Source organism: Arctopsyche grandis, chromosome 3 (genome assembly GCF_051622035.1).
Source record: "Arctopsyche grandis isolate Sample6627 chromosome 3, ASM5162203v2, whole genome shotgun sequence".
Taxonomy (NCBI): Eukaryota; Metazoa; Arthropoda; class Insecta; order Trichoptera; family Hydropsychidae; genus Arctopsyche; species Arctopsyche grandis.
In genome coordinates, this window is record NC_135357.1 from 37,283,400 (window position 1) to 37,309,579 (window position 26,180).

Genomic DNA, 26,180 nt, shown 5'->3' on the forward strand with positions numbered 1-26,180 from the left:
AATATTATATTTATAGATAAAATCATCCTGTCTCGTCCGGTGTAGGTAATGCAGGAATTCCTCTTTTATAATTTGCCGATAGTGGTAATTAATGCAGCAAATACTTTTCAGACGTACTACAGTTTGTGCAATCGTTTTGTATCAAGGCTGAATCAAAAGAACGATTTAATTAAGCGGGTCATTTGTGACCGTATATTTCGAAGAGTGGGGATAGTGGCGCTCGGGATTGCGCGAAGTGACGTTCGCGAACGTCAGTTGTTGTGCGCCGGTAGCGGCGGCTTTCGCGCCCCCTTTGAGGCTGCGCCCCGTTCGCTGCCCCGCGCCCTTTTCAGCCCCCGACGCTCGCGGGTGAGACGCCCCCCCACGCGGGTGCCTCCGCCCCCGCCCCTCCCCCCCGCCTCGCCGCCCCGCTCGAGCCCTCGCACACAATCGATACGCTTTGCTGCCCCTGCCCCGCCCCGCCCCGCCCCAACCCTGTCACCCCTATCGTCCAAACCAAATATTAATCATCTGACGTTTATGTGTATTTTAAAAGAAAACAAATGAATTTCTATTTTTTCAATTATTTTCACGCTTCCATTTAATTATATTTATTTTTTGATCATTTTTTATTCGAACGCTGTATTTTTTACTATATTAAATACCTTTTAAATTGAAGGCTTTTCTTTGCACTAAAGTGCAATTTTTTTGTGCAACCTTTTTTATATCAATAAATTGCCACATTTTTTATTATATATGTTTTTATTTATTATATTTGTCAATTCATTTGTTTAAATTGAAAATATATATAAAACTAAAACTAAGAATTAGAAAGGCTTTCCTCTATAACCAAAGATGCAAACCAAAATATTATTCTTTTTTTTTTTTCTTTTGGTTTGCTAAAACAAATGTAATTTGATTCATAATTAGTTTTACTTCACTTTTTTTTTCATTAGAAAAAAAATCTTATGTTTTTACTTTTTAAATTCAGTATATTTTAATTTATATGGCACATTTAACTTTCTATGTCAATATGTTCCGAAATGAAACATTTATATTACCAATGAGCTGAGCTGGTATACAGTGAGCGACAAAAAAAAACTGATTTTGAGATTTCTATGAAATTTGATTTTACTCTTATATGTAGCGATTTCTCAATACAAAAGTTTATTAAACGATGATAAGGATCATAAGGATATTAAAACAGGGCAAACTGTGAATTTTTACTACGTGTTTGTTGAAATATTGAAATTATTTGCGACATGTATAAAAATGGAGAAAAACGTGTTGGTTGCATTTTGGTCGTGTTTCACTTGTTTTGAAGCGATTATCAACCTGTAAATTTTTTTATATGATGTAAATAAGCTATTCTATTAATAAACTCAAAGAAATATATAATCCACATTTATTTTTTATAACTGCCCGAATTCTTCTGGGCATGGAATCATAACACTGGCGTGATTTCGTTCTCCCAAAAATTGATTACTATATCTTCAAGTTCTTTCGAAGTTTCGGGTTGTGGGCTCTCATCCTTTTCTTGAAAATTGCCCATAAGTTCTCTATGATGTTCAGGTCAAGACTGTTTCCTGGCCAAATGAGGGATACATACTTAGGGTATGCAGATGAGCTGGTATACTTAGGGCTGCCGAGTATCATGGTCAAAAAAAGAAAAACAAACATTTAACCAAAAATATCATTATTTTACAAGGTAATCCTAAAATTTCACCAGTACAGGAAAGATTAAATCTACATATAAGGCTAATAATCATAATGTATACATATATTTTTATGTAGTATAAAAATAATTTTTAAAACAAATTTATGCAAAAATCCAATTATCTCAAACGAAATATTATACGACTCATTCCAATTTCATAATAACCGGAACATACATATGTAGTTAGGAACATGAAAAGTTCACTTAAAAATGAATTGTTAAATTTAATCATCTTTATTCTCACTCTCAATTTCATCATCTCTGTTGCTATATTTATCTACATTGCTAATTTGGTGCAAAAGTTTCTTAATTTCTTTTATTTCTATATAAAATTCTAAAGATGAAATATTTTTGTTATTATATTTCTTTCTTTAGCCCACTGTCCGCTGATCATGGAAAATATTCTTTCTACATTTTGGCCAGATATTGCAAAAGCCTCTCCACTCACGTCATATACTGTGAGAGAAAATATAGTACAGACTGCGTTAAATTATTGTCAAAATTGTAAATGACGACATTTTGGATCTTATATAAAAAAGATAGAGAACAAAATAATTGTGTTCAATAAAAAAAGACAACATGTTCTCTTAAAAAGAGATTTATTGGCAACCCTAGGTATACTAACTACACTATAATAAATTACATCTCGGAATAAACAATAGCAACTAAGCAAATTTGCTTGCCCAAATGCTGACATCACTATTTACATTTTACGTTAAACCTGTTTTTTTTTTAGTTTTCGTACGATGATGTCACATCGGTGATGATGAGCAAACGTGTAATTTATTAGTATTTTAAATATTAACCATGTGTCTGTTTATAGTCATGATGATGTGTGCATGAACAACTGTTTATACGTTTGTCTGCTGACCTAAATATTGCAGCAAAACGACCCAAGATTTATTATGCCACCGCTAATTGAATACGTTTAACACGTTCAATCGTCTCAAATTGGTTGGGCGAGCGATGGAGAATTTAAAGTTCAGTTCAGGTCAAGAATTAATTTCAGACCATTGAAACTACTATTTTTTTTTATTAAATTCCTCGAACTGAATCTAATATTTATTTATGTTCCCGAAATGTATTGCCAATATAACTATATAAAGGTTCGACTCTTTGAATTTTTAAATCGGTTGACTGTATGGGTCAAAAAGATCTAATAAGATGTAGATTTTTTTTTTTTTGATTTTTAAATGCTTTTTATTATTACGAAATTATGTTCACAATACATCTTATATCTATTTTAATAGCTACTGATCTACTGATCATTTTCTATTTTACAATTTAATTTAATTTGGTTAGTAATCACAGTATTATATTATTGTAATGTTAATCTAAAGCATAATAGGAAAAAGAGCTCAAAAACCTATTTACAATCCTTATAAATGTTCATAATACATCTAATACATAATATTAATTAAAGACTCTCTAAAGTCGATGACCTAAAGCAGATTGTGTTTAGGCAATCTGTGTGTTATACCTGAAGGGTATAGACATTTTGTTGTAATCACCGAGACTCTTCACAAGTGTGTTAGTATGGTTATTAGTGATTCTGTCATAGAATCTACTGGTTAGTTTGTTAGTAATAAGATGTAGATTTGTGTCTTCAAATGTATTAAATTTTTAGAAATAAATATTTTACAAAATTAACATATCAAACATATGTATGTATGTATGTATAATATTAAAAAAAAACCAAAATTAATTTCAATTTTTCAATCTACTTACTGAAAGATAAAAAAATATTAGTTGAAATATTATTTTTATTTAATCAACAACAAATCGTTTTAATTTACCAAATTTAGGTATCAGTAAACTTGACTTTGCGTCGAATTTCTCTTATCTCGCGATTTTATCACAGTTATAAAATAGAACGTTACAATTGTCGGCTTAATTCGACCGTCAATTGCTTAATCGACTCCACATTGGCGCAAACTAAAGGTCAATTATCACACCCACTATTTCTAGAGGCTCTTTATCGCATTTAACGGACTTAATTTCTTAAGATATGTGTATAATAATAACACTTTTTAATCGATAGTGTGTTTGTTTTCAGTAGCGCGTCGACAGAATGAGCGTGGCCGCTGAAGAACCCGGGGGTGGTACTTCGGGTACCATCCCGGGATCGGCACCGGGTCAACCAGGAGGCCCTCCGACCGACCCCAGACTGGCCCTGCTGCAGGAGATGCGCGTCCAGAACTTCGATCTGATCCGATTCGCCTCATACCGCACAGCTTGCAAGCTCCGATTCGTCCAGAAGAAAGTCAACTGTATGTCGTATCATATTTTTGAAATGGAAATTTGTCACACTAGGCACCATCTAAAAATAACAGAGATAGAGCAATATATGGATTAAGATAGTACTGAAATGAATTGGTGACCTCTCTCTGATAATCTTGTACAGGAACCTTAAAAGTACCGCAATGACTGAATGTGTACGTTTGTTTTTTTAGTGCACGCTGTCGATATATGGAACGTGATCGAGGCATTCAGGGAGAATGGACTTAACACACTAGAACCGCAATGCGAAGTCAGTGTCGCTAGATTGGAGACGTTACTGTCGTCGCTGTACCATAGTCTCAATAAGAGGCTGCCTCCGGCGCATCAGGTGCGAGCTGCTCACTGTTGCGCTTTGCTTCTCAATTGGCTCCTCGCCGCTTACTGTCCTCCGGGGTATTATTTTTATATTTATTTTATATGTAAATACTCAAATAATATGTTGTATTTATTAAGTTTTTTTCTGTTTTTAGGGAAAATGTTGGAAAAATTAGGGTATTTTCAATCAAAGTCGCTTTGGCGACGATGTGTGCTGGAAAGCTCGTAGATAAGCTTAGATGTAAGTATGGTTTTTTTTTAGGTTTCGAGTTCATAAGTGTTTCAAAACTATGAAGCTGATGTAAAGAAGTTCATTGATCTAATATTGGGCCTGAATTCTGATTTTTATACACCTCCTCCTTGGTTTCACGATAAAACGCTCATGGAATTAACACTCAACGACATAACGCTCATGTGAAAAAATTATACATTATACTCACTGATAAAACGTCCACGGGAAAAATGCTTACGCGATATGCTATGTCGCGAGTGTTATTTCTAGTGGTGTCACCCTAATAGTTTCCACGGGTTTCCGGAAATCCGTTGTTAGAAATCAAAAAATTCATATAATTTTTGTCAAAATTATACAAATCTTGAAAATTGTTTTTGACGGTTACAACTTCGAAAAGGTCGCAGTTGATTACATAGTAGGAAAAGAGAAAAGATCTTGTTAAAAGTCATAAACTTTATTGCATCATTTTGTAAATACCCAAAGAAAGCCGAAAATTCCAATTTTTTTTCAAACACGCTAAATTCTTCGTCTTTTCGGAAACGGGTGTGTTTTTATTTCGTTTTACTTGATTGAATTGTTTCATTTACACAAGAAGATTTTTAGATTTAGATTTATAATTAGATTTAAATTTTATATAAAATTTAAGCGTTTTTGGTTTTTTTTTGCCTTTCTTCAGACATCCAAAAAAAGTTGATTGAGAACCCAAAGCTTGTGTAAGCTTTTACTATGTTGGTATTTTAGTTAAGTTTGATTTGGGCTAAAGTTTGATGATTAGTGTAGACCAGAAAAAAAAGAATATACATACTTCATAGTTTTGAAATATCTGTGTACCACTTTTGAATGGGTGCATCCGCTCTAAAATTGCCAGATTAACAGAACGGCAGCTTTAAACGTAATTCTCGTTTTCTCGAATGATAGATTGCACATCAGATGACGAGTAACCTTTCGATGTGCACAGATGCAATTATTAAAATTGAGTTGGATCTTTCTGGCGAGTTTAATAAGGCAAGATTCGGAACTTATCGAATCTTGCCTTATTAAACTCGCCTGAAAGATCCAACTCAATTTTAATAATTGCATCTGTGCACATCGAAAGGTTACCCGTCATCTGATGTGCAATATATCATTCGAGAAGATGAGAATTGCATTTAAAGCAGCCGTCCGTTAATCTGTCGTTCAATTTGTCTGGCGATTTTAGAGCGGATACACCGCATACCTTTTGAGTATGATTTTAAAATTTTCTCATAATATAATATATATATAGAATCACAACTTTCATTACAATTCTAATTTATTTAATGACTGAAAGTGACTAACTATTATGTACACAAATATATGTATATAAATCTGAACCTAAACAGAACTGGGCGCTTCTACTAATTTAAGCAATTCATTTGTGAATGAAAAAGAAACGGGCATTTAGATTATCAATTTTAATGTACAGATTTGTTATACATCTGAGAATAAAAACGCCTTGTAAAAGTGATCTAGGTATTACATTGAATCTGCGTAACTTAAACAAAGACCTGCCTTTATATATTGCAGATGTATTTTCGCAAGTGTCCGACGGCACTGGCCAACTATCTCGAATACGATTGGGAGAATATTTGCGCGAGGCTTTGGCCTTGCCAGCAGCCGTATACGAATCACCGTCGTTTCCCTACAGCGACAACCTCACCGACACACTATTCCCAGGAGTAAGGAAATTACATATTTTGTATCCATATAACAATATTACATATATATTATGATTCTAAGTGATGAATCGTTTCAATTTCAGCGTGGAAAAGTCACCGTGAACGACTTCATGGACACGATGATGTCAGATCCGGGACCGGCGTGTCTCGTCTGGCTGCCGCTGCTGCACCGACTGGCGTCCGTAGAAAACGGTAACCATCCATTGGTCGAATGCGGCAATCGGTTCCTATAGTCGTATATTAAATTTTGATGTTTTTATTCAGTTGTACATCCGACGGCGTGTTCGGCCTGTGGAAGAGCTCGTCTCGCCGGCTTCCGCTACCGTTGTTCCCGATGCCACAATTATACGCTGTGCCAGGATTGCTTCTGGCGCGGCAGAGTCTCCGACAATCACACCAACGAACACGAAGTCAAAGAGTACGCCACATATGTAAGTTCGATCGAAATGTACGTGTGCTTGTTCTGTATGTATGTGTGATACATTTGTTTGGTCGTTTCGCTTTCAGAAGTCTCCGTCGAAGCAGATCGGCCACTCGTTAAGGAAGTCGTTCCGGTGCGTGCCGGAAAGGTCGCGACAGCAGTTTCCTCGGTTCCCCGATCAGCCTGAAAAAACCCTCAACCTCAGTCACATTGTGTAATTTTCTTTTATTATATATATTCATACTAACTCATGTACATATGTCTCATTTTTATTTTACACTATTTAAATGTAGTGTAAAAGTGATTATATTTAATAACAAAAATTATTTAAAGCATTTGTAACTGCACTAAATTAGAATTGTTTTTAAGTCTGTATTTACTTTTGAAATCTTCTGCATATCATCCTTTGTACCAAGTAAAACATCAATGAATATTTGAAGATTATGTTATTATTTTAATTTATTTTCTCTTCAGACCTCCGTCACCTGTTGCCATGCATAATGGTTTTCCGGATGCTTATGGAGGCCACTTAGCACACACGGGACACACAGGATCATTAGACTCTCGTGCTCCTCGACCGATGCATCACGGTAAACCATAATTGAAAAAAAAGTACACTTTAAACCATAATGTACACGCGTATTATTACATTTTTTTGAAATCTTTTAGATATGGGACGAGGCGACGACGAGCATCGATTGATTGCACGATATGCTGCCCGACTTGCTCAACACAATACAATGGTATTCGTCAATATTTTTATACTATCCTATTTAGTTGGTGATGACAGCTGAGACAGGCCTGCTTCTAGTGACGTCAAACAGAAAGAAGCATGTTATAAATCAGACTCAAACTTCCATATGTTACAATTTTTTTTCATGTTGATTGAATGAGCTAGTGTTTTCATATCAAATTTAACTTTCATTCTAGAATGTACATATATATGTACTTTAAGGTTCTGCGACAAAGCGCTCACAAACCTAATGCTCAACGACCCAACGCGCACGACATAACGCTCACGCGACAAAGCACTCACAGATTAGACATAGCGTTTTGTTGCGTGACCGTTATCTGTGAATATAATGTTTGTGAGCGTTTTGTCATGACACAGTACTTTGAGGCAACCTTTTGGTATTCGCGGAACACATTGTTTACAACTCTTAGAGTTTGTCAGCTACGTATATACATATGTACTTTATCGGTGGTCACTAGCTAGTCCTTACATACATAGGTGACAAAAGTGACAAAACGTTAACTAACATCGGTTTTCTCCCTCGCATTTTTTTCCCCGATCTTGCTCACACACGTTAGACCAAAGTGGTGCGTACGGTACTAAAAGGCCCGCGGCCACCAAGTTGCGATGCTCTGCTTTAAGGCGTACTACTAGAGTACATACACTTTGTACATAAGGCTTTAAATTTGTGTATTCTTGTGATATTTTTACACGTATTTTTAGGACACATGTTAATTAATCATATCATTGTATTTGTAGCCAAGATCCGGACGATCGGCGTCGCTGACACCAGATCTGGTAAATGCTGTTTAATTATATTTATGAATGTAAATATAGTTTAATAATGAAATTGAAGTTTTAATGTAATGTACATATATGATGTAGGGTCGTGGAATGGTAGAAGGACTCGGCTGGAATGCGAACGCTGATGGTGCCCGAGCCCAGCGTGAACTCATCTCCCAACTCGAAGCCAAGAATAGAGAAATCATGCAAGAAATTACTAGATTGCGGTTTGTATATATATATTTTTTTAGTATATTATTGCTCAACGTTTATTTTTTCAATGTATCACTTTTGTTATGTAGGCGACAGCAAGAAGCAGAAGGTGGTGGTGGAAACTCTGGAAGTGGAGAACTCGTCGGTGAATTGCGCGCGTTGCGTCAACGTAAGGGTGAATTAGAAGGACACCTTTCAGCGTTGCAAGATTCTCGTCGTCATCTAATGGGTCAGTTGGAAGGGCTCATGAAAATGTTGAAGGTATGTGTTACATATTTATGATATTTGCGTATATCATAATTTTGAAAAACTTATTGGAATGTGTTTGGTGTGATCAGAATCAGCAGTCCTCACCTCGATCGACCCCTACATCGTCTCCACGATCTGCCCAAAGTCCGCCCCCTTCAGGATTCATCTTGGGTGCTCCGAACGATCGGTACTATTATTGATATATATTTTTTTGGACAGTCGAAGGGTCTTTTAGCTAATCTCTAGATTGTTCTTTGTAGAGGAAATGTCATCGTCAGCGGTCCGAGGTCGGCTCCTCAAACTCCATCACTCGGTGAGCGTGACCGACTAGACATGTCGTGCATGTCGCAAAGCTTAGCAGCATCAGGTGCGTTTAACTATACCAGGATATGTACACATTTGCCATCCGGTATTGCATTATGCAAACATTTATCAAATTTAAAAAAAAAAGTCGGCTCTAAAATCATTAGATCTCGATTCCTATTAGCCAGAACATTTATATAAGGAACAATTTAAACGTCCATTTTATAAAATAAATGTGCATTTAAAAAAAATTGTGTGCATTTCTAAATGACGGATACAGATTGACATTAGAATGTTTGCTTTGATCATTGAAAAAAATATTTGCTACTTAAAAAGTGGATGTAATGTGCATTAAAATGACCTTATCGGCAACGTTGCGAATACCGAAATACGAACCAATGTTTTTTTAGGTTTTATTTATGGTTTGGTTAGGTTAGGTTAAGTTACGGTTGGTTTTATTCATTTAAGATTACATTTCACTAGTGAGCAAACAAAAGTAAACACTTTTGACGGTTGAAAATTGTCAATAGCTGAAGACGTTGCCACTTTTTGTATCCATTCTAAAGCTAAAATCTATTTTTTCGAATGGTCGTTTTTTTATTTTTTAATGGTCACTTTATAATACCAAAATATTTTATTCGATGCATAATACGAGATTGTTTAATGCACCGAAAATAATGCAAATGTTTAATGCGCAAACATTTTTTTTAAGATACAAAGTATTCTTCTCAATGTACAGCTAAATCGTACCCATTTATATACTTGTGTGTATTTCAGGTGTCGAAGGCGCACTCACCGCGGAATTGAGATCCAACTATACCTCGTCTCCGAGAAACAACGGTACGTATTCGATTGAAGTCGATGGAATATTTTAAAATATGAATAGTATTCTTATCACGGTGGAGGTGGTATCGAGTTTTACTAACATTTACTCAATCGCTTTCACTCTTTTCTTTTCCATTCACACCATTTTATCTCGATGTTTCACTGAGCGATGGTTGTATAGCGAACGACTCGTTCGCTATACTGACCGCAGTCGGTGCACCAGGTCACAACGTCACGGTCAATTTACACCATGGGTATATTACAAAGGCACGTTTATCATGTAATATCTCGATGTGAGCGCACTTATATCTGCACTACCGAGTTTCACTCGCAGTTTATATATTTATATGTATATCCATCGTGTAAATCGATTCTTCCGATCGTCGGGCTGCGGGTGTGTGTTGTTGACGAATTATGTCCGCAGGCGCCAGTAACGGGGCTCCGTCCCCTGCACCGGGCAACCGATCGCTCCGCACCGACCTCCTGTTCGCCGCCGACTCTGTCACCAACGCCATGTCCACGCTAGTGAGGGAGCTGAACTCCGGTGAGGATAGCAAAGCATAGAAACAAAAAAATAAAAAATGAAATATTCACAATCCAAAAAAACAATATATATTCCCGTCCCAATCTTTTGCACCATAGCTGACGTTATTTAATATATGAATCATGTCGTTGTGTTTTTCGCTGATACTTTTTCGTTTTTGGTTTTTTCTTTTTTTAGTTTTCATGCATTTTGGCTCTAGTTTTTTTCTTTAATTTTCGTTTATGATTTTTTCAGCTTTTCAAAATTATTAATAAAAAATAAATTACTTCGGATTGAATTATTTTTTCTTTTTAGCTAAATCGATTATTATTATTAAATGTTTTTAATTCATCATACTTTTATGTACGGAATGTATCTTAATTTTCTTTTTTGATAATAAATCTATGCATGTTGCAACTAATCCGTCACGGTTAAATACATATCTCATTTTGCTACTACTACTTTGTTAGATGAAATGTTTTTTCAACGGAAAAAACTTTAATGCCATTTTATTTTATATACTACTTTAACTTAATATGTAATAAAATCTAGCATTTCCTCAATATTTAACATCATACAAATCTAATTTAAATAAACACTAAAATAAGCATGCTTTTTTCTGCATAAATAATACATTTACAGTGATATTTTAGTAGATTTTCAATCAAGTATACATTTTATGCTTTACATACAATCAATGACTGCTATATTTATGTTTTAATTATATCATTATTAAAATAAAATTCGTGTCTAGTATTGAAAAGCAACAAATTGAATTATATTTTTTCAGTTTTGATCATTCGATTGTCAGTAATTTAGATTTCGGTCAGTAGTCGAGTGGTCATTGACAAATCATGATAGTACCATATTTATAATTGATCGATAAGGATCTTATGTTATTATTCGTACAATAGATTATATTTTGTTAATTTCGTTATTCCCGATTATAATACAACAATAATATAGTTATTATTATTATATTGTTCTAGAATAGATTTTGGATTTTGTTCTAACAAAACACACTCGTCGACCGATGTATCTTAATATACATATGTACCTGTCTTATAGTCAGTACGTATTATAATTAAATAATCATTATATATTACGTACATATGTACTATATACGTCTGTCGATGAATATCGTCTGTAATTAATTCATCTCTTCTGTGTAATGTGATTGGTATTGGTATGTGTGCTATTATTTTTTTATATATTTATATATACATTATGTATATCAAGCAATACATTAAGGAATGGTTGAAGAACACCTCACGAACAACACAAATTTAATTCGTAAGACACATCACGGGAGTGGCTCTCTTTATATTTTGAAAAAACAACAAACTCGGACCCAACGAGTATGAATATGACATTGAAATCTTTCATTTTGTGCAATGTTTTGTAATATCTTCAACTTCGTATATTATTTGTACGTATTTAATTACAATTCTGATATTTACATATGATAGTTATAAATTTATTTGAATGTAATTTTCCTTACTACACATTTCTGATCTAAAAAAAGTTATTGAAATAGGTGTCGATTTCAGGAATACCAACTTTAACTCCCACGCTACTATACATATTAAAATCCTAATTTCCTTTTTTTTTATACATGCTACGCCAAATCCGAGAAATCGGCAAAAAATTGCCGAATTCATGAATGCCGAATGCGTGTATTCGGCATAAATGTTCTTGCTTTTTTCATGCATTGAGCAAAGTACGTTTTCCACAAGTAAAGGCAAAATCCATTGTACGTGTGCACCGTTCGATGACGACACCATCGACTGGTCACGTGGGCGCCCTAATCATCTCGGTACAGTGTTGTGTCTCTAACCTCTCTGGATCTGTCTAAAATCTAAACATATTATATGCGAACGCCCATCTTTAGAACATTTCGCCCAGCAAATAAAAGTGTCCCTCTTTAAAATAGCTCGCACGACAGATTCGGTGTTCGCCTGGCAAATCTTAGCAGCCAAAACTTATTTATTTAAGGGTTAGGATTGGCCCTATTCATTTAAGATTAGGTTGTTAGGGTCGGTATTTATTTTTATCAAATGGGTTGCCAGTAACAAAAATAATATTTGTCAAAAATAAGTACCGACCCTTTGCCGAAGTGCCGGGCCGCACCGTGCAACTTTGTCGGCCGACTAGTTGCGCGACACGAAAAATGTATGGAAATTTGTGCGACAAACAAGTTGACAGGTGTAGCATGTCCCATCTACCTGCATGATAAAAATAAATACCGGCCCTAACAACCTAATCTTAAATGAATACGGCCAACCCTAATGAATAAGTGTTGGCTGTTAAGATATTACGATATGTTTTGATGGATATTACGATGTGTGGGAATCTATCATCCAACTGTCAAAAAATAATAATTTTACTGATAGGGGCCAAATTTCAAAATTACAATTTAAGAATTCCATACACTGCCCACTGCACGCATTCGGCAGCTAACTTGCCCATAAGATGAATAAATCAATTTGACATTTTTTTGCTGATTTCACGCAATAGGCAATTTCACGGATTCGGTGTAATATATATGTATATATTTATTAAAATGTTTAAGATTTATGAAATTTTTAAATGTAATTATTTTCGATGAAGTTTTACACTCCGATAATTAGCGATATTACAGATCGTCCAGCCACTCCTGAAAGTCTTCGATTTATATCGGAGCCGAAGAGTTTTCATGTAAGTCGAAGACTCCGTATGTGTCCGATATCAGAATATACTCTCACGGTAAAATGTTTCGTTCAGTTTACGTTTTCGTTTCGGATCGGTGTTGAGGTGGCGTTCTTCTTCGACATTTTAACACTGCGTCTCTTCAAGTCGGGCGAAAGTCGATCGACGACTCGTCCCGCTCTCCATATTTCGTTTCGTTTATTATTTTATTTTGTTATTATTTTTTGGTTTTTTAGTTTTTGTGTTTATCTTTTTCATATTCCGCAGAGGGGTCCGAGGATGAGGCGCCCGCCTTGAGTAACATCAGAAAACCTCTCGGTGAGTCCCGCCACTGCCCGCTCCACTCTCTCACCGTCAATCAATCACCAAAAATCATTCAATGATATCCAATGTATACTATTTGCCATTTGGTTCTATGACACCATTTATTATTATTTTATTTTTATAAAAGCAGTCGTCGCTTTCGGCTTGCATTACATTGTTATTATATATTCATTGTTTCACGGTTTCTTTCAACCATGCCAATTTTACATTCAACGCTTTTATATTACCAAAAAAATTAAGAAAAAAAAAACATCTAGATGCATGCTTTTTAGAATTGCTGTAATATTTATTATTCATTTTTATTTTTATTTTAATCACATATACATATTTATACAAAAGAAGCAAAAAAATGATAAAACAATAGTAATATTCCATGCTTATTTAATAAGAGTCCATTGTGAAATAAATTTTGACATCAAATTGACATATTTTAATACCGCAAGTAAATTTTTTGCAAAAAAAAATGCATTTCATTGAAACATATTAATTGAGGCCATCTTTATATATTGAAATCATATGAAAAACCAGACTCAAACCATCAACTGAATGTTCGTCATATGGGATCAGGCCTGTTTTCATATATGAAAATGAAAATAATTAAATATGAATATCGTTTTTGTTGTCCATTTTGCATAAATTATCGTAATTAAGTCGTAGAAGCGAAATAATTTGCTCTCACAGCACTTATTTATTAGTATATATATATATAGTTTTAATTTTGCACTGTTTTAAATGATACACACTTGCATGTGCCGTGTGTGTTTTGTGTGTTTGCACTCGAAGCTTAAAACGGATGATCGATCGATCGAAGCCTCGCCTCTTCGGTTTTGTACTGTTTTAAGAGATCCGCAGTCGAAAGGTTCACCTCGTCGACACGGTGAATGAACGTTTGCGTTTGACGTTTTGTAGACTTTGAAGAAGACGGAGACGATGACGACGGAGGTCGCATCATGGTCGGCCCCGGACCAGCCATGCAAGGCGGGGACGAAGTGTGGCGCGGAGAGTTGGCCCGTCGTCTCCAACGCGAGAGATTCCTGGCCGAGCTGCGAGCTCGTGATCCCGATCCCCAGGTGATAAGACGTCTCCATGTTTATGTTTTAGCATTTATTATTATTGTCGAGAGAATTTTCTATATTATTATTATTATACATATTATATATATATTTTTATTTTCGATTTTGTTTTATATTTTATATATATATACACGTATATATCAATTTATTTTATTTCGAAGAGTGGCAAAGGCGCTCCCGCTGAAGTTTCCAGATAACTCCAGTACTAAATTGAACTTCTTACCAATTTATTATTTAGTCAGGTTTGTTTTATTTTTTCATATTATTATTATTATGTATATATGGATATATTTATTTTTGCACTATTTTTATTTTAAATTCTGTAGTTTTAGAACTACACGTTGCAATTTCAAATATGATACTGAAACATATATTTCATATATGAGCATATTTTTATACTGAGATTTTGAAATGTTGGTTCAGTTTGAATTGCGTTCTACGTTCACTGTTTTCGCTTTATATGTTATTCGCAATATATGTACATATATATATACAGTAGAACCTCGATTATCCCGACTAATTGGGGATGAAGGTAGTCTGGCTTATGGAAAAATCTGCATAATCGAAAAAATCACAATTGACAAGGAAAGACGTGTACATTCAGTATGAATAATTTTTATTTGTCTACCTTTACATGTATAATGACATAAAGATCAATATTAAATTATTCTTTATTAACAGTTTGCCCGCGGCCGTCTTCTATGGAAGCTTTGCCCGACAATTTTGTAGCGCGGCTGTCTTCCATAGAATTTCTGAACTTTGCATGGGATTTTGAGCCTTATATGCGCCTATTTCAACTGTTTTAAGGTTCAAAATTGGTTGAATATATTACTGAGAGTTAAATTCCATCTATTGAATTTGCTTAAAATGAATAAATACCAGTCAAAATTAGTTTTTTGTGGAACCATACTGAAACCTCGTTTATGTGACGTCACGTCTGTTGAACAATGGCGACGATACGTCTCAATTGTATGAAGAATGATTATTTGACAATTAAGCCAAAACTACGAGTTATATTTTGTATTTTATTGTTTAAAATAATACTTTATGTGTTAATTAACATATCTGGTTACTTGAGTAAATATTAAAATCTGTATTTAAGGTCGAAATCGAGATTCTACTGTATATATGTACGTATTTGTTGATAGATAGCACCGTTTACTCGATCGCATTGCGACAATCCGATGGACGGTTTTACTAAAGCTGGAAATTTGCGTCACTTGTCGAAAGCATAAAATATGCTAAAAATTCGCTTGCTTCATATCTACATCAACGCCATCTATCCTATTGTCGCAATGCAAAATTGGACGTTAGTACACAAGAAAGTGACTGTAAGTATTTCAAAATGGCCGATGAGAGTGTTTCAGAATGGCGGACGCGCACTGCAGTGCCCCCTTTCGTTTTTTTTTTCAGAAACGAAGACTCACAACTGTTTATTTCTTTTTTTTTATGTTAGTACGATGTTTCGATACATTTTTATGATGGTTTTAAGTTTTTAGCAAACGGGAAAATAGTGTCTTATCCTGAACTATCGATCGAATATTTCATTACGTGTGTGTTTTTTTTAATGTGCTAGCACTGCAAAATTATCTATCGCACTTGTTCGTATTTGTGTGTATCACATAAATTTTGTTCATATAGCTCTGTATATTTGTAATTTAAATCATAGATGTTTCAACGATAGCTGCACCGTGTTCGATGTGTTATTTTACTGTACATGTTACAGTCGAAGTTCATTTTCAGTTGTAATATACTCCAACTGGCGTTTTAGATCATTCATATTCGAATACAATTTAACTAGTAAATTATAGCTCTACAAGCGCAAGTATACTTTTAACAATGTGTGCCAGTTGTATGTAATATAACAGTTGATTTTTGGCAGTTCTAATGTTTTTACGAATGCTTTAATATTTGCTAAGTATTATCAGTGATGGTAATGAGTATCGTATTACGATTAAGAATGTTCAAAACAAAAATGTGACGTTTTTTCGAAAACCTAACCTCTCCATCCTAACCTGCTACCAACTTATAGTTGATCTGAATTTTCATCTGTAATATATCTTGACCAGTTGGAATGTACATAATTCGCCATATGAATCAACTTAACCCTTTGAATGCTGACCAACGCCGATCGGCGTTTTGCCAACAAGTCCATGGGCCTGAAAAACGCTGATAGGCGTTGTATTTTGAGCATGTACAAAGTAAATAAGAATACTACCCGCTAAGCCTTTCCATTTGTAGCATTGAAAAAAAATACATTGAACATGGGTCGTGTAATCCGTGTCAATGTTTATAAAGACTGGTTTACACTGGAATTTCTGAATTTTTAACCATAGCAGAATTTCCCGATGCCAATCCCTAACCGCTGAGTATTTTAGATTGTGGCTTGGCATTTAGATTGTGAGCATTACATTTTAACAACAATGAAGAAGATGGAACTAGTTTTGGAAAAATACATTCATTAATAGGCTTGTTTTGTTTATTTTATATTTTTGCAAGATATATTAGAGAGTCTAAACACTCCTTTACTAAACTCAAAATCCTTGGCGGTAGTTATCTAGGGTTTGTTTGGATTAGCTACAATTTTTATACCCGCTTTCTATTGGATTTTTAAATAATTCTAGTTGGAAATGTTGGCGAAATTTTCAGCTTAGTGAGTTTTCAAAGGGTTAAGTGGGTTAGACGGAATATATTCCACCTAGTTAAAATATATTACAACTGAAAACACACTTCAACTATAACGGTAGTTGATACCAGGTTAGATGGAATATATTACAACTGAAAGACACACTTCAACTGTAACATACATATACATATGTATGCATTAAATTTTTCGGTTCAAATGAAATCGCTCGAAATCTTTTTGAAATCAGATTCTAATATTAACTCAATATTTTATGGCGGAATATTAGTGAGCCTTTTGACACATTTCAGAATTGACACATGTCCGAGACTAAACTCGAGCCGATTGGTGATCATATTTGAAATGAACCGTTATACAATGACAACTTTCAAATTAGAAAACATATTCGATTAATTACACTGTTCGACATGAAAAATGGTTCAGAGACGAGATATGACTTTGTACACGAATCTGGTAATAGAAAATGTTGGTTGGCTCGAGATTCGGAGATATATATGTTTTTAAATCGCACGATTTTTCTCTATCTTGGTGTTGTTCGGTCGATGTCTCAAAATTTGTCAATTTCCTGTTCAAAATGAATATTGGAATCTATAGTTGGGTATTTTATCTTTCGTTTGTAGTACTTTGTACCTTTCAAATCTCTTTAAGTAGTCGTCCAGTTCAAATCAAAAGTAAAAAGTACGTATTTTCACTTGAGATTTTTTCCCACTGTTAATACTATTTTATATTGAGTATTTTCTATTGAAAGATGTTTATTGAGATAGTGTTCTGGGCACACTATTTTTGTTTTCGTTTAAAAGGATTAATTGGAAGTGTGCTGAATTTTGAATCGGTAAAATTGCGAGCTAAAAGCTCGTACTAGTGAACATGAATCTGGTAATAAAAAATGTTGATTGGCTTTATTTTATCGAGTTAAGCCAGTTATCAATAGAATTTTTGTTATTAAATCACAAGAATAGTCGAAATATGATTTTTCTAAGTGGAATTTTATTTAATTCTCATATAAAGACAATTTAATATATTATCCCTATTGATTAAATTCAGATTCGTGTAAATACGAGTAAATACTAGTACGAGCTTTTAGCTCGAAATTTTACCGATTTAAAATTCAGCACACTTCCAATTAACCCTTTTAAACGAAAACAAAAAATAGTGTGGCCAGAACACTATCCCAATAAACATCTTTCAATAGAAAATAGTATTAACAGTGGGAAAAAATCCCAAGTGAAAATACGTTCTTTCGACTTTTGATTTGAACTGGAGGACTACTTAAAGAGATTTGAAAGCTGAAAAGTACTACAAATGAAAGATAAAATACCCGACTATAGATTCCAATATTCATTTTGAACAGGAAATCGACAGATTTTGAGACATCGACCGAACAACACCAAGATAGAGAAAAATCGTGCGATTTAAAACACACATATCTCCGAATCTCGAGCCAATCAACATTTTTTATTACCAGAATCGTATACCCTGAGCATACATCTATAAGAAAAGTCATATCTCATCTCTGAACCAAAAAAAAAAGTCGTCATTTATCGAACAGTGTTATACGACAATTGCTATATTCTACAAACAAAAACCTAAATATATTTGAGACCCACTGAGTACGAATACGCTATTGACATCTAATGCTTGATTGTTTCGGACTTGGGAATATTCCAATGTGTGTCGGGCAGTTTTACTCTATGGTATATACGAGCTTAACATTTCGACCGATCGATCTTATCGCTGATATTTTTGTTGTTTTGCTTTAGCTAATGATGTTTCGTGTGAACTTTTTCCAGGGTGGAGCGGAGCTGGCCGCTCTAGCCGCCCAAGCCGCCGAGTGGGAAGAGGCCGTTCAGCGCTGGCAGGCCCGCTAGCACCAATCGCACACCAAAACCCGTCAACCCATACATAACCGATAACGCACACACTCGGACAATTACCATAACCTCAATTTCAGCAGAAGAAGAAGAAGAAAAAAAAACAACAACAACGAAAATCATATAAATAATCGCTATAATAATGGCCGTCTACATCGAGTCACACACTCATAGCCATTCGAATATTTTAATATTACATATACATATTTATATGCTAAATGTGAAGGAAATTAATTACACGGCAACGTATAGTTGTCGTTTCGGGTGAATTTGTATTATTTACATATTATACATGATTATATGTAATATATATATATATATATATACGATTAGGTTTTGTCATTAAGCTTATGCATGTATGGAGCTATCTGTCGTCTCCGCACGAGGATTCTCTTTATATGTATATATGTATATTGTAAATTGTGTGAACGTACAATCATGTTTGGTCTAATTGTAACTTGTATACATGCGAGATATTTGATGTACCTTCGCTATATACACACATAGATGCATTTTTTATTATTATTTGAATATATTTTATTGCATTTTTTTACTTTTATATATTATACATACGCGTATATGTTATGGTGAATACGTGAACCATCTGAGCATGTCAGATTGTTTCCAATGAATGTACACATTCACTGACTTCTGTTTGATGTTGTTTATTTACTTAGCTTGACATAAGACAGACTCTAGATCTAGAGATTCGAAGTTAAATGAAATGAGGAATTTGTATAAACGCACTTATGTACTGTATTTCGTTTATCAAGGCATTTGTTTGTCGAGTTATTAGACTTCTATGTACATTCATAGATCATTAAATATACGCATTCATCATGACATATACGCACTTTCTATGAACAGTATTATTGATCTGAGTTTTTTCGGCTCCGATCTGGATACGTGTACGTTTCGAATAGTGTGAAGAGCGACATTGGACAGTGATGGCATTTGTAAACTGTAAGAAGTCTAAAATTTCAATAACGTTACACTTAAAATAGTCATTTTAACGATATAACGTATGGCTGTGGCTATTTGCAGGTACTATATTTGCAAATAGCCACAACCTATAACTTATTTGAATTTGTTCAAACTTCAAACGGGATGCAAGTGTGATCCATTGGCCGGTGTCGCTGTAAAGCAGCGATGCTCAATTGTGGTGAATTCGAGTACTTATTTTAAAGAGTTGATATTGATTGGGTATTGTTATAGATGTTGTTGTTACTGTTGTTATTATTTTTTAGCGTTGTTGATGATTTGATTTTTGTTATTGTACATTACGATTAGTGAATCTTTGTTTCTTCACGGCACTAGAGAGCGACTCTTAAGATTGTTTGATAGGTAGTAGCGTTTGTTAGGAAGTGTGTTGTTAGTCAATATCCGAAATGAGCTTTATTACAAAATGTGAGAGTAAATAAAAAAAAAAAAAAATAGAAACATACGCCAGTACATATCAAATAAACTTGGAACGGAAAAGGTGAGCATCTCGGTTTAGAAATTAAACGTGTATAAATAATAAAAAAAAAAATACCTCTGATAGTTTTGTAATAATCTAATATATTTAATACTTGTAACAAAAAACTATTCCAGAATATGCCTGAAGATTGATTTTCCAAGTTTGTTCGAATTTTTCAGGAATGTTCCGCCTAAAATTTAAACTAAACATATACAGATTGCATTCTTGTAAATATAGTTGTTTAAAGAATGTTGAGAATAAATGCTTTAAAATTAACTATTAAGTAAATGAAAAAAAAAAACATGTTGCTTATTTATTGTATGTGAAATATAAATTATTATTGTATAGTTACACGCACACGCAACTTATGCACATTTACACGTTAAGCATAATATTATATTATATTTAATAAATATTTATGTATATGTATTTGTAAAACGATTCGAATTTGCAGCGAGCGTAAATAATTTTTTTTAAATGCATTTATTTAAGTCACGGCTTGTGTAAGATTTTATTTATTATTGCTTCAAATTTTTATAAGAAAATCGTCAAAATTTTATTTTATATACGGTACGTATTGTTGTTACTCACTTTTTATTTAATTATATATTATTATATTATAGTGAATATTATTAATTTGTGTTGATATTGATATTAATTATGGTTGAGTTTAATTTTCGCTCGGCAAAGCCAATTCAAACTTATACGATGTATTTTATACCATTTTGATAATGATAATCTATTTTTTCGTTTTTCAAACTTTTTGGTATTAAAATCAACAATATAACGTCCATTGATGAGGCTTTTAATTTTTAGTTGTTGAACGTATTCGTATTCTAAAGGTGTTTTTCCACCGTTTCGCACTGCTTCACGTTTATCATACATCATACACGGGTTTGAATAGTTTATTTTAATTTACTCAACATGCTTACTTTTATTATACCATTTGTGATTCAGTGCTAAAAGGCCAATGTCAAATTATTAATAAACAGCCTTCAGAAAAATAGAAATCTTTCCATTTAGGAATTATCAACGGTGTTTGAAACTTACGCAATCAGGACAGTGGTTCCCTAAAGTCATAAAACGAGTAGGTATAGGAAGTGTCAACATATTTTGATATGGAATGACCTCTTGCTCTCCCCAGTTGGGAATCACGGCACAATAAATGAGTGATTTAATATAAGCGGATGATTAAGTACTACTTTTCATCTATCATTGGTCTTTGTTTTGAACATAACTGGCTCAAAAGTTATAAATCTTAATTCAGATTGTCATTTTTTTAATAGCCTGTTATAAAATATTAGCACAGATAAGGTTCAGGAAGAAAAATGTTGAGAATTACAAGATTAATCATCATTCAGTCTCATTTTCAGTATGTTGTTTTTGACATTGGCCGTATAAATCGGTAAATGTACTGCGATCTTCCATTTAAATGCAATTCATATCATTAGTTTTGTAAATATTATATTAAAAAAAAAAATCATCTGGTGAAAGTGTACGTAAATCATATTCGTATTAGTGAAAGCAGGATAGCGTAAAAAAAAGTTGTGTGTATGCGCTTTTGTAAATATTGTGTTTGCACATTTGATTTTTTTTTATTTTTCGTTTTCATTTTCACAATATATATTATATCACGCACCTATTCGTAAACTTCATACTTTATATATATTTATATAAACACACATAAATATATATATATATATATATTATTATTATGCATATAAATAATATGCATTTGTGTCTTGGGCAAATAAAGATGTTTGTTTGTTAATATAAAATTTTTCATTGTCATGTTCCTAAACGATGCGCTTCTCAACCTCTTTTTATTATGATTATACGACTTTATATAAAAGGAGAATAATATGTTTACAAATATAATATACACAGTATTTTTATTGAACCCTTACAAAATATACATATAATATTAAAAACATTTCATTGATTAAAATTCACATTAAATTCATTCATTACGTAAATTATTTATTAAATTATTTTTTATATAATATATTAATTATCTTATTAAGAAAGAGTTGAATAATTACGGCGATCTTATTTTATTGGGACTAAATCGGGAGGCACTGCCTTCGTCATAAAAATTATCGGTGAATTTTTTCAACTGTTGTATTCTTCCTTGCCATTCCTTTGATCGGCATTTTCCTGGTGACTCGTACAAGTGTTTCACATTGGGTCCGGATTGCGTAAGCGGCTTCGGCAACTCATCGGGCAATTCCGTGAACGTCTTCCGACTCTTCCTGAACAGGTCCAATCCATTCAAAGAATCCCTTAAAGTTTCAGCAATGAGTATCCTATTTTAATTTGATCTATTTATAAGGTTGTCGAACTCACCGAGTGTTGCCCGTCATGAAGACGTACTCATCAGGCTCGCCGAAGCCGTTGAACTTCGTAGACGTCGTCGTGGTGTACGCGCCGAAACTGTCGAAGAGTATCCAGCTCGGTAGCGACAACCTCGGCAGCAGCATACTCTTCACGACGACGTCTATTCCGTCGCAAGTCGGACCCCATAAGCTGCTTTCGATCAACGGAGACTCCTCCACCTGCAGGTTTAAAAATTATTCACATTCACCAACGTTTCAAATGAGTAAATGTGTAAATTTCAGCGTTTAGGTTAGGACTTACGTCTAAAGGCATCGGATTGATGATCAATCTGTTGACTGCTAGTCCGGCGAACGAAGCATATCGTCCGTTGTCCATGAAATACATCGTGTGCATTTTGTCGTCTAGTTGACGCACTCTACGAGCCGAGTGAACGCTGCAGGCTAAAGTGAACGCCGAAGCTACGAAGTACCGTCCCGGCTCTGATATGATCCTCGTGTTGCAACCTCGAGGAAAGTGCTCGTCTAGAGCCGTATTGATCTGAACGGCGACCTGAAAACATCGCCAATAAATATCAAAGCATTACTATCAACAGTACAGGTGTTAAATTATGTACATCATCGATGGAAGTGCCGACGTCTCCGGCGAACCCTCCGCCAATGTCCAATAAGTTCATTTCGTGTCCGATCTGATGACCGAGGTTGAACAGTCTGCGCGCTTCGGCAATGCCCCGAGCGTGAGCCGTGTTATCATGACATCCGGAACCGACGTGGAAGCTTATACCGACTACCTGTAATGATTTCAAACTTAAATATTGTCCTCCGATTTGATGTTTGAATGTGGATTTGTTTTTACGTTTAAATTAAGTCTTCCGGCAGCTCTCAGCAGGTCGGGTGCTTCGGTGAAAGGACAGCAGCCGTACTTCTGACCCAACGGACACGTCGCTATGAGAGCATCGTTCCTAATACGTAGTATTAATCTGTAATTCCATGGTGAGTGGTTAGACTGTTAGAGGTTTTGCAATTTAAAATGGCGTCCAACAACCATTTTGACAACTTTGTAAATGGACTCACACCTATAGCTGATTATCGAACACTGTATTGGTTATATTTATTATTCAACTGGCAGTGTGAGTCTCATTAGGGAGAAGTTTCTTGACTTATACAGTTGAAACTATCATAAAGGTGTGATTTTGAACTGAAGCTCTATAAACAGACCTACTATAACCACATTTATGTGATGAAGCAACCTTTTTGATATTTAATCATATAATATAAACTTGACCAAAAATGAGATCGTAACCTAACCTAACAATAATGAGAGCCTATAATGCAAATTGTATAAGATGTCGTGTGAAAACTTATAGGTGTTTAACCCTTTGAATGCTGACCAACGCCGATCGGCGTTTTGTCAACAAGTCCATCAGCTAGAAATACGCCGATGGGCGTTGTTTTTTGAGTAAGTAAAAAATAAAGTCTTTCCAGGTAGCATTGAAAAAAAATACATTGAACATGGGTCGTGTAATCCGTGTCAATGTTTATAAAGACTTGTTTACACCGGAATTTCTTAATTTATAACCATAATAGAAGTTCCCGATGGAAATTCCTAACTGCTGAGTATTTTAGATTGTGGCTTGGCATTTAGATTGTGAGCATTACATTTTAACAACAATGAAGAAGATGGAACTAGTTTTGGAACAATACATTCATTAATAGACTTCTTTTGTTTATTTTATGTAGTTGCAAGATATATTAGAGAATCTAAACGGTTACCTGACAACTCGTTCACAGATTTTCCGTAAACCGAGGATGCGCTCCAGGCATTACGTATACGGCCATCTCTTTCTCACCCGTCTGTTCACCAAGATCTCGTTTACTATGCCATTACGTATGCAGCCATCTCTTTCACAGACCGTCTGTTCACCGATAACTGACGGTCTGTGAAAGAGATGGCTGCATACGCAATGGCATAGTAAACGAGATCTTGGTGAACAGACGGGGTGACAAAGAGATGGCCGTATACGTAATGCCTGGAGCGCATCCTCGGTTTACGGAAAATCTGTGAATGAGTTGTCGTGTCACCAGTCTAAACACACCTTTACAAAACTCGAAATCCTCGGCGGTAGTTATCTAGGGTTTGTTTGGATTAGCTACAATTTTTATACCTGCTTTCTATTGGATTTATTAATAATTCTAGTTGAAAATATTGGCGAAATTTCCAGCGTGGCGGGCTTTCAACAGAAAAGACGTCAGCACTCAAAGGGTTAAACAATTAAAATCTGACAAGACGAAAGTCAAACATATTAGTCAACTAGCTATTAAACGTCACCGTGAACCTTTTTTACAAAGCATTTACAATAATTGAACAATAGACGGCGCGCTCTAGGTCCGCGCTTTAGTTATTACTAAAGGGCGGATAGAGAGCGTGCTTTTTCCAGGAATCACGGCGTTTTTCTATTCACAAAGCTAGAGTGCAAAAAAAAAAGGTTCTGAGAACCTTCAACAAAGGTTCGTCATAAAAATGAACAATGCACAACGAACAATAAACAAAGAACGGCACGCTTTCGGTCCTACCTCTAGTTATTACGAATATTTTTCACTATCGAACTAAAAATCGATTGAAATTTTCACCGTTGACCAAACCGCGCAAAATGGCAATGTTTCAAAACGATCGGAAGACTGTAGGAACTTAAGCTCAATCGTTTGCGAAAGCAAACATAATAGAGCCTTGTATTAATAAACGAATAACTTAACCTAACCTGAAACTAAACACGCAAAATCATAAAGCACTCCACATAACCTAAAAAGTACATATATAAAACGTTATACCTCGCATCGGGGTAGTAATGTTTGACTTTGACGAGCTCAAACTCGCTGTCGAATGTGAGGAGTTTCACCCGCTTCTCCCGAGCATATTCCAAATGCTTGTGTGGCTTAGCAGTATGAGCATACACAATACGACTGAAAAAAGCCATAGTAAATACTCGAAGCAAATTATCACACCATGTAGTACTATTCCAATTATTACTCTGGTGAAACTCCGGTGGCCAACGCCGCGTCTATCTCCGACTCGGAAGCGCAATCGAACCCGGCACCGAGGCTAGCCAACACCAGCAGCACCAGCCTATTAGTATTGCATTTCACAGCTGAAACAAACGCAAACCCATGATGCGACATAACCTAACCTGACATGGTATAAAATTATTCTTCGTACCGTAGAACGGTTCAACTCGGGGCATCTTCTCCTGCCAATTTTTATACTTGGCCATCAGATCGGCCACGTTCAGCATGGTGAACGTCCTGTCGCTCAGCCGGTTTCCGATTATGTAACGGGCCAAGTGCTCCGGAGACCACTCCTCGCTGCCCACGAAGACGCTCTCGGCCATGGTGTCAGTGAAATATGTGCTCAATGGTCAAAGTGTATTCTAGAACTGGTACGGTTGTCCGTGTTTAATTTGACCGGATCGATTTCAGTTGTGACAATAATTTACAATTGTGTATAATATATAAGTAATAAA

The 26,180-nt window shown here is 34.8% G+C and overlaps 2 protein-coding genes across 8 annotated transcripts; one reads left to right on the forward strand and one right to left on the reverse strand.

The window, feature by feature from the left end:
* The first annotated feature begins 206 nt into the window (after positions 1-206).
* Positions 207-19,432, forward strand: Dyb (Dystrobrevin). 7 transcript variants are annotated; one of them, XM_077427264.1, is made up of 21 exons: positions 207-348; positions 3,753-3,966; positions 4,150-4,369; positions 4,447-4,532; positions 6,069-6,220; positions 6,304-6,412; positions 6,485-6,651; positions 6,728-6,855; positions 7,116-7,231; positions 7,311-7,384; positions 8,134-8,172; positions 8,260-8,384; positions 8,460-8,631; positions 8,709-8,806; positions 8,880-8,986; positions 9,700-9,762; positions 10,172-10,291; positions 13,226-13,276; positions 14,192-14,352; positions 14,517-14,597; positions 18,790-19,432. In XM_077427264.1, exons 2-20 carry the CDS (start codon positions 3,768-3,770, stop codon positions 14,550-14,552), a joined length of 2,223 nt encoding a protein of 740 aa, XP_077283390.1. In that variant the 5' UTR covers positions 207-348; positions 3,753-3,767; the 3' UTR covers positions 14,553-14,597; positions 18,790-19,432. The 7 variants fall into 7 exon arrangements, with proteins under 7 accessions (XP_077283390.1, XP_077283393.1, XP_077283395.1 ...); XM_077427265.1 differs by having other exon boundaries at positions 231-348; positions 3,756-3,966; XM_077427266.1 differs by having other exon boundaries at positions 233-348; positions 6,731-6,855.
* Positions 19,433-22,296: 2,864 nt separating this feature from the next.
* LOC143909389 (ornithine decarboxylase 2-like) lies at positions 22,297-26,088 on the reverse strand. Its single transcript, XM_077427348.1, has 8 exons — positions 25,877-26,088; positions 25,691-25,808; positions 25,492-25,623; positions 23,519-23,642; positions 23,280-23,453; positions 22,967-23,215; positions 22,676-22,884; positions 22,297-22,611 (listed from the first exon to the last, which is right to left on the reverse strand). The coding sequence occupies exons 1-8, from the start codon at positions 26,046-26,048 to the stop codon at positions 22,368-22,370; spliced, it is 1,422 nt and encodes a 473-aa protein (XP_077283474.1). The 5' UTR covers positions 26,049-26,088; the 3' UTR covers positions 22,297-22,367.
* Positions 26,089-26,180: the final 92 nt, after the last annotated feature.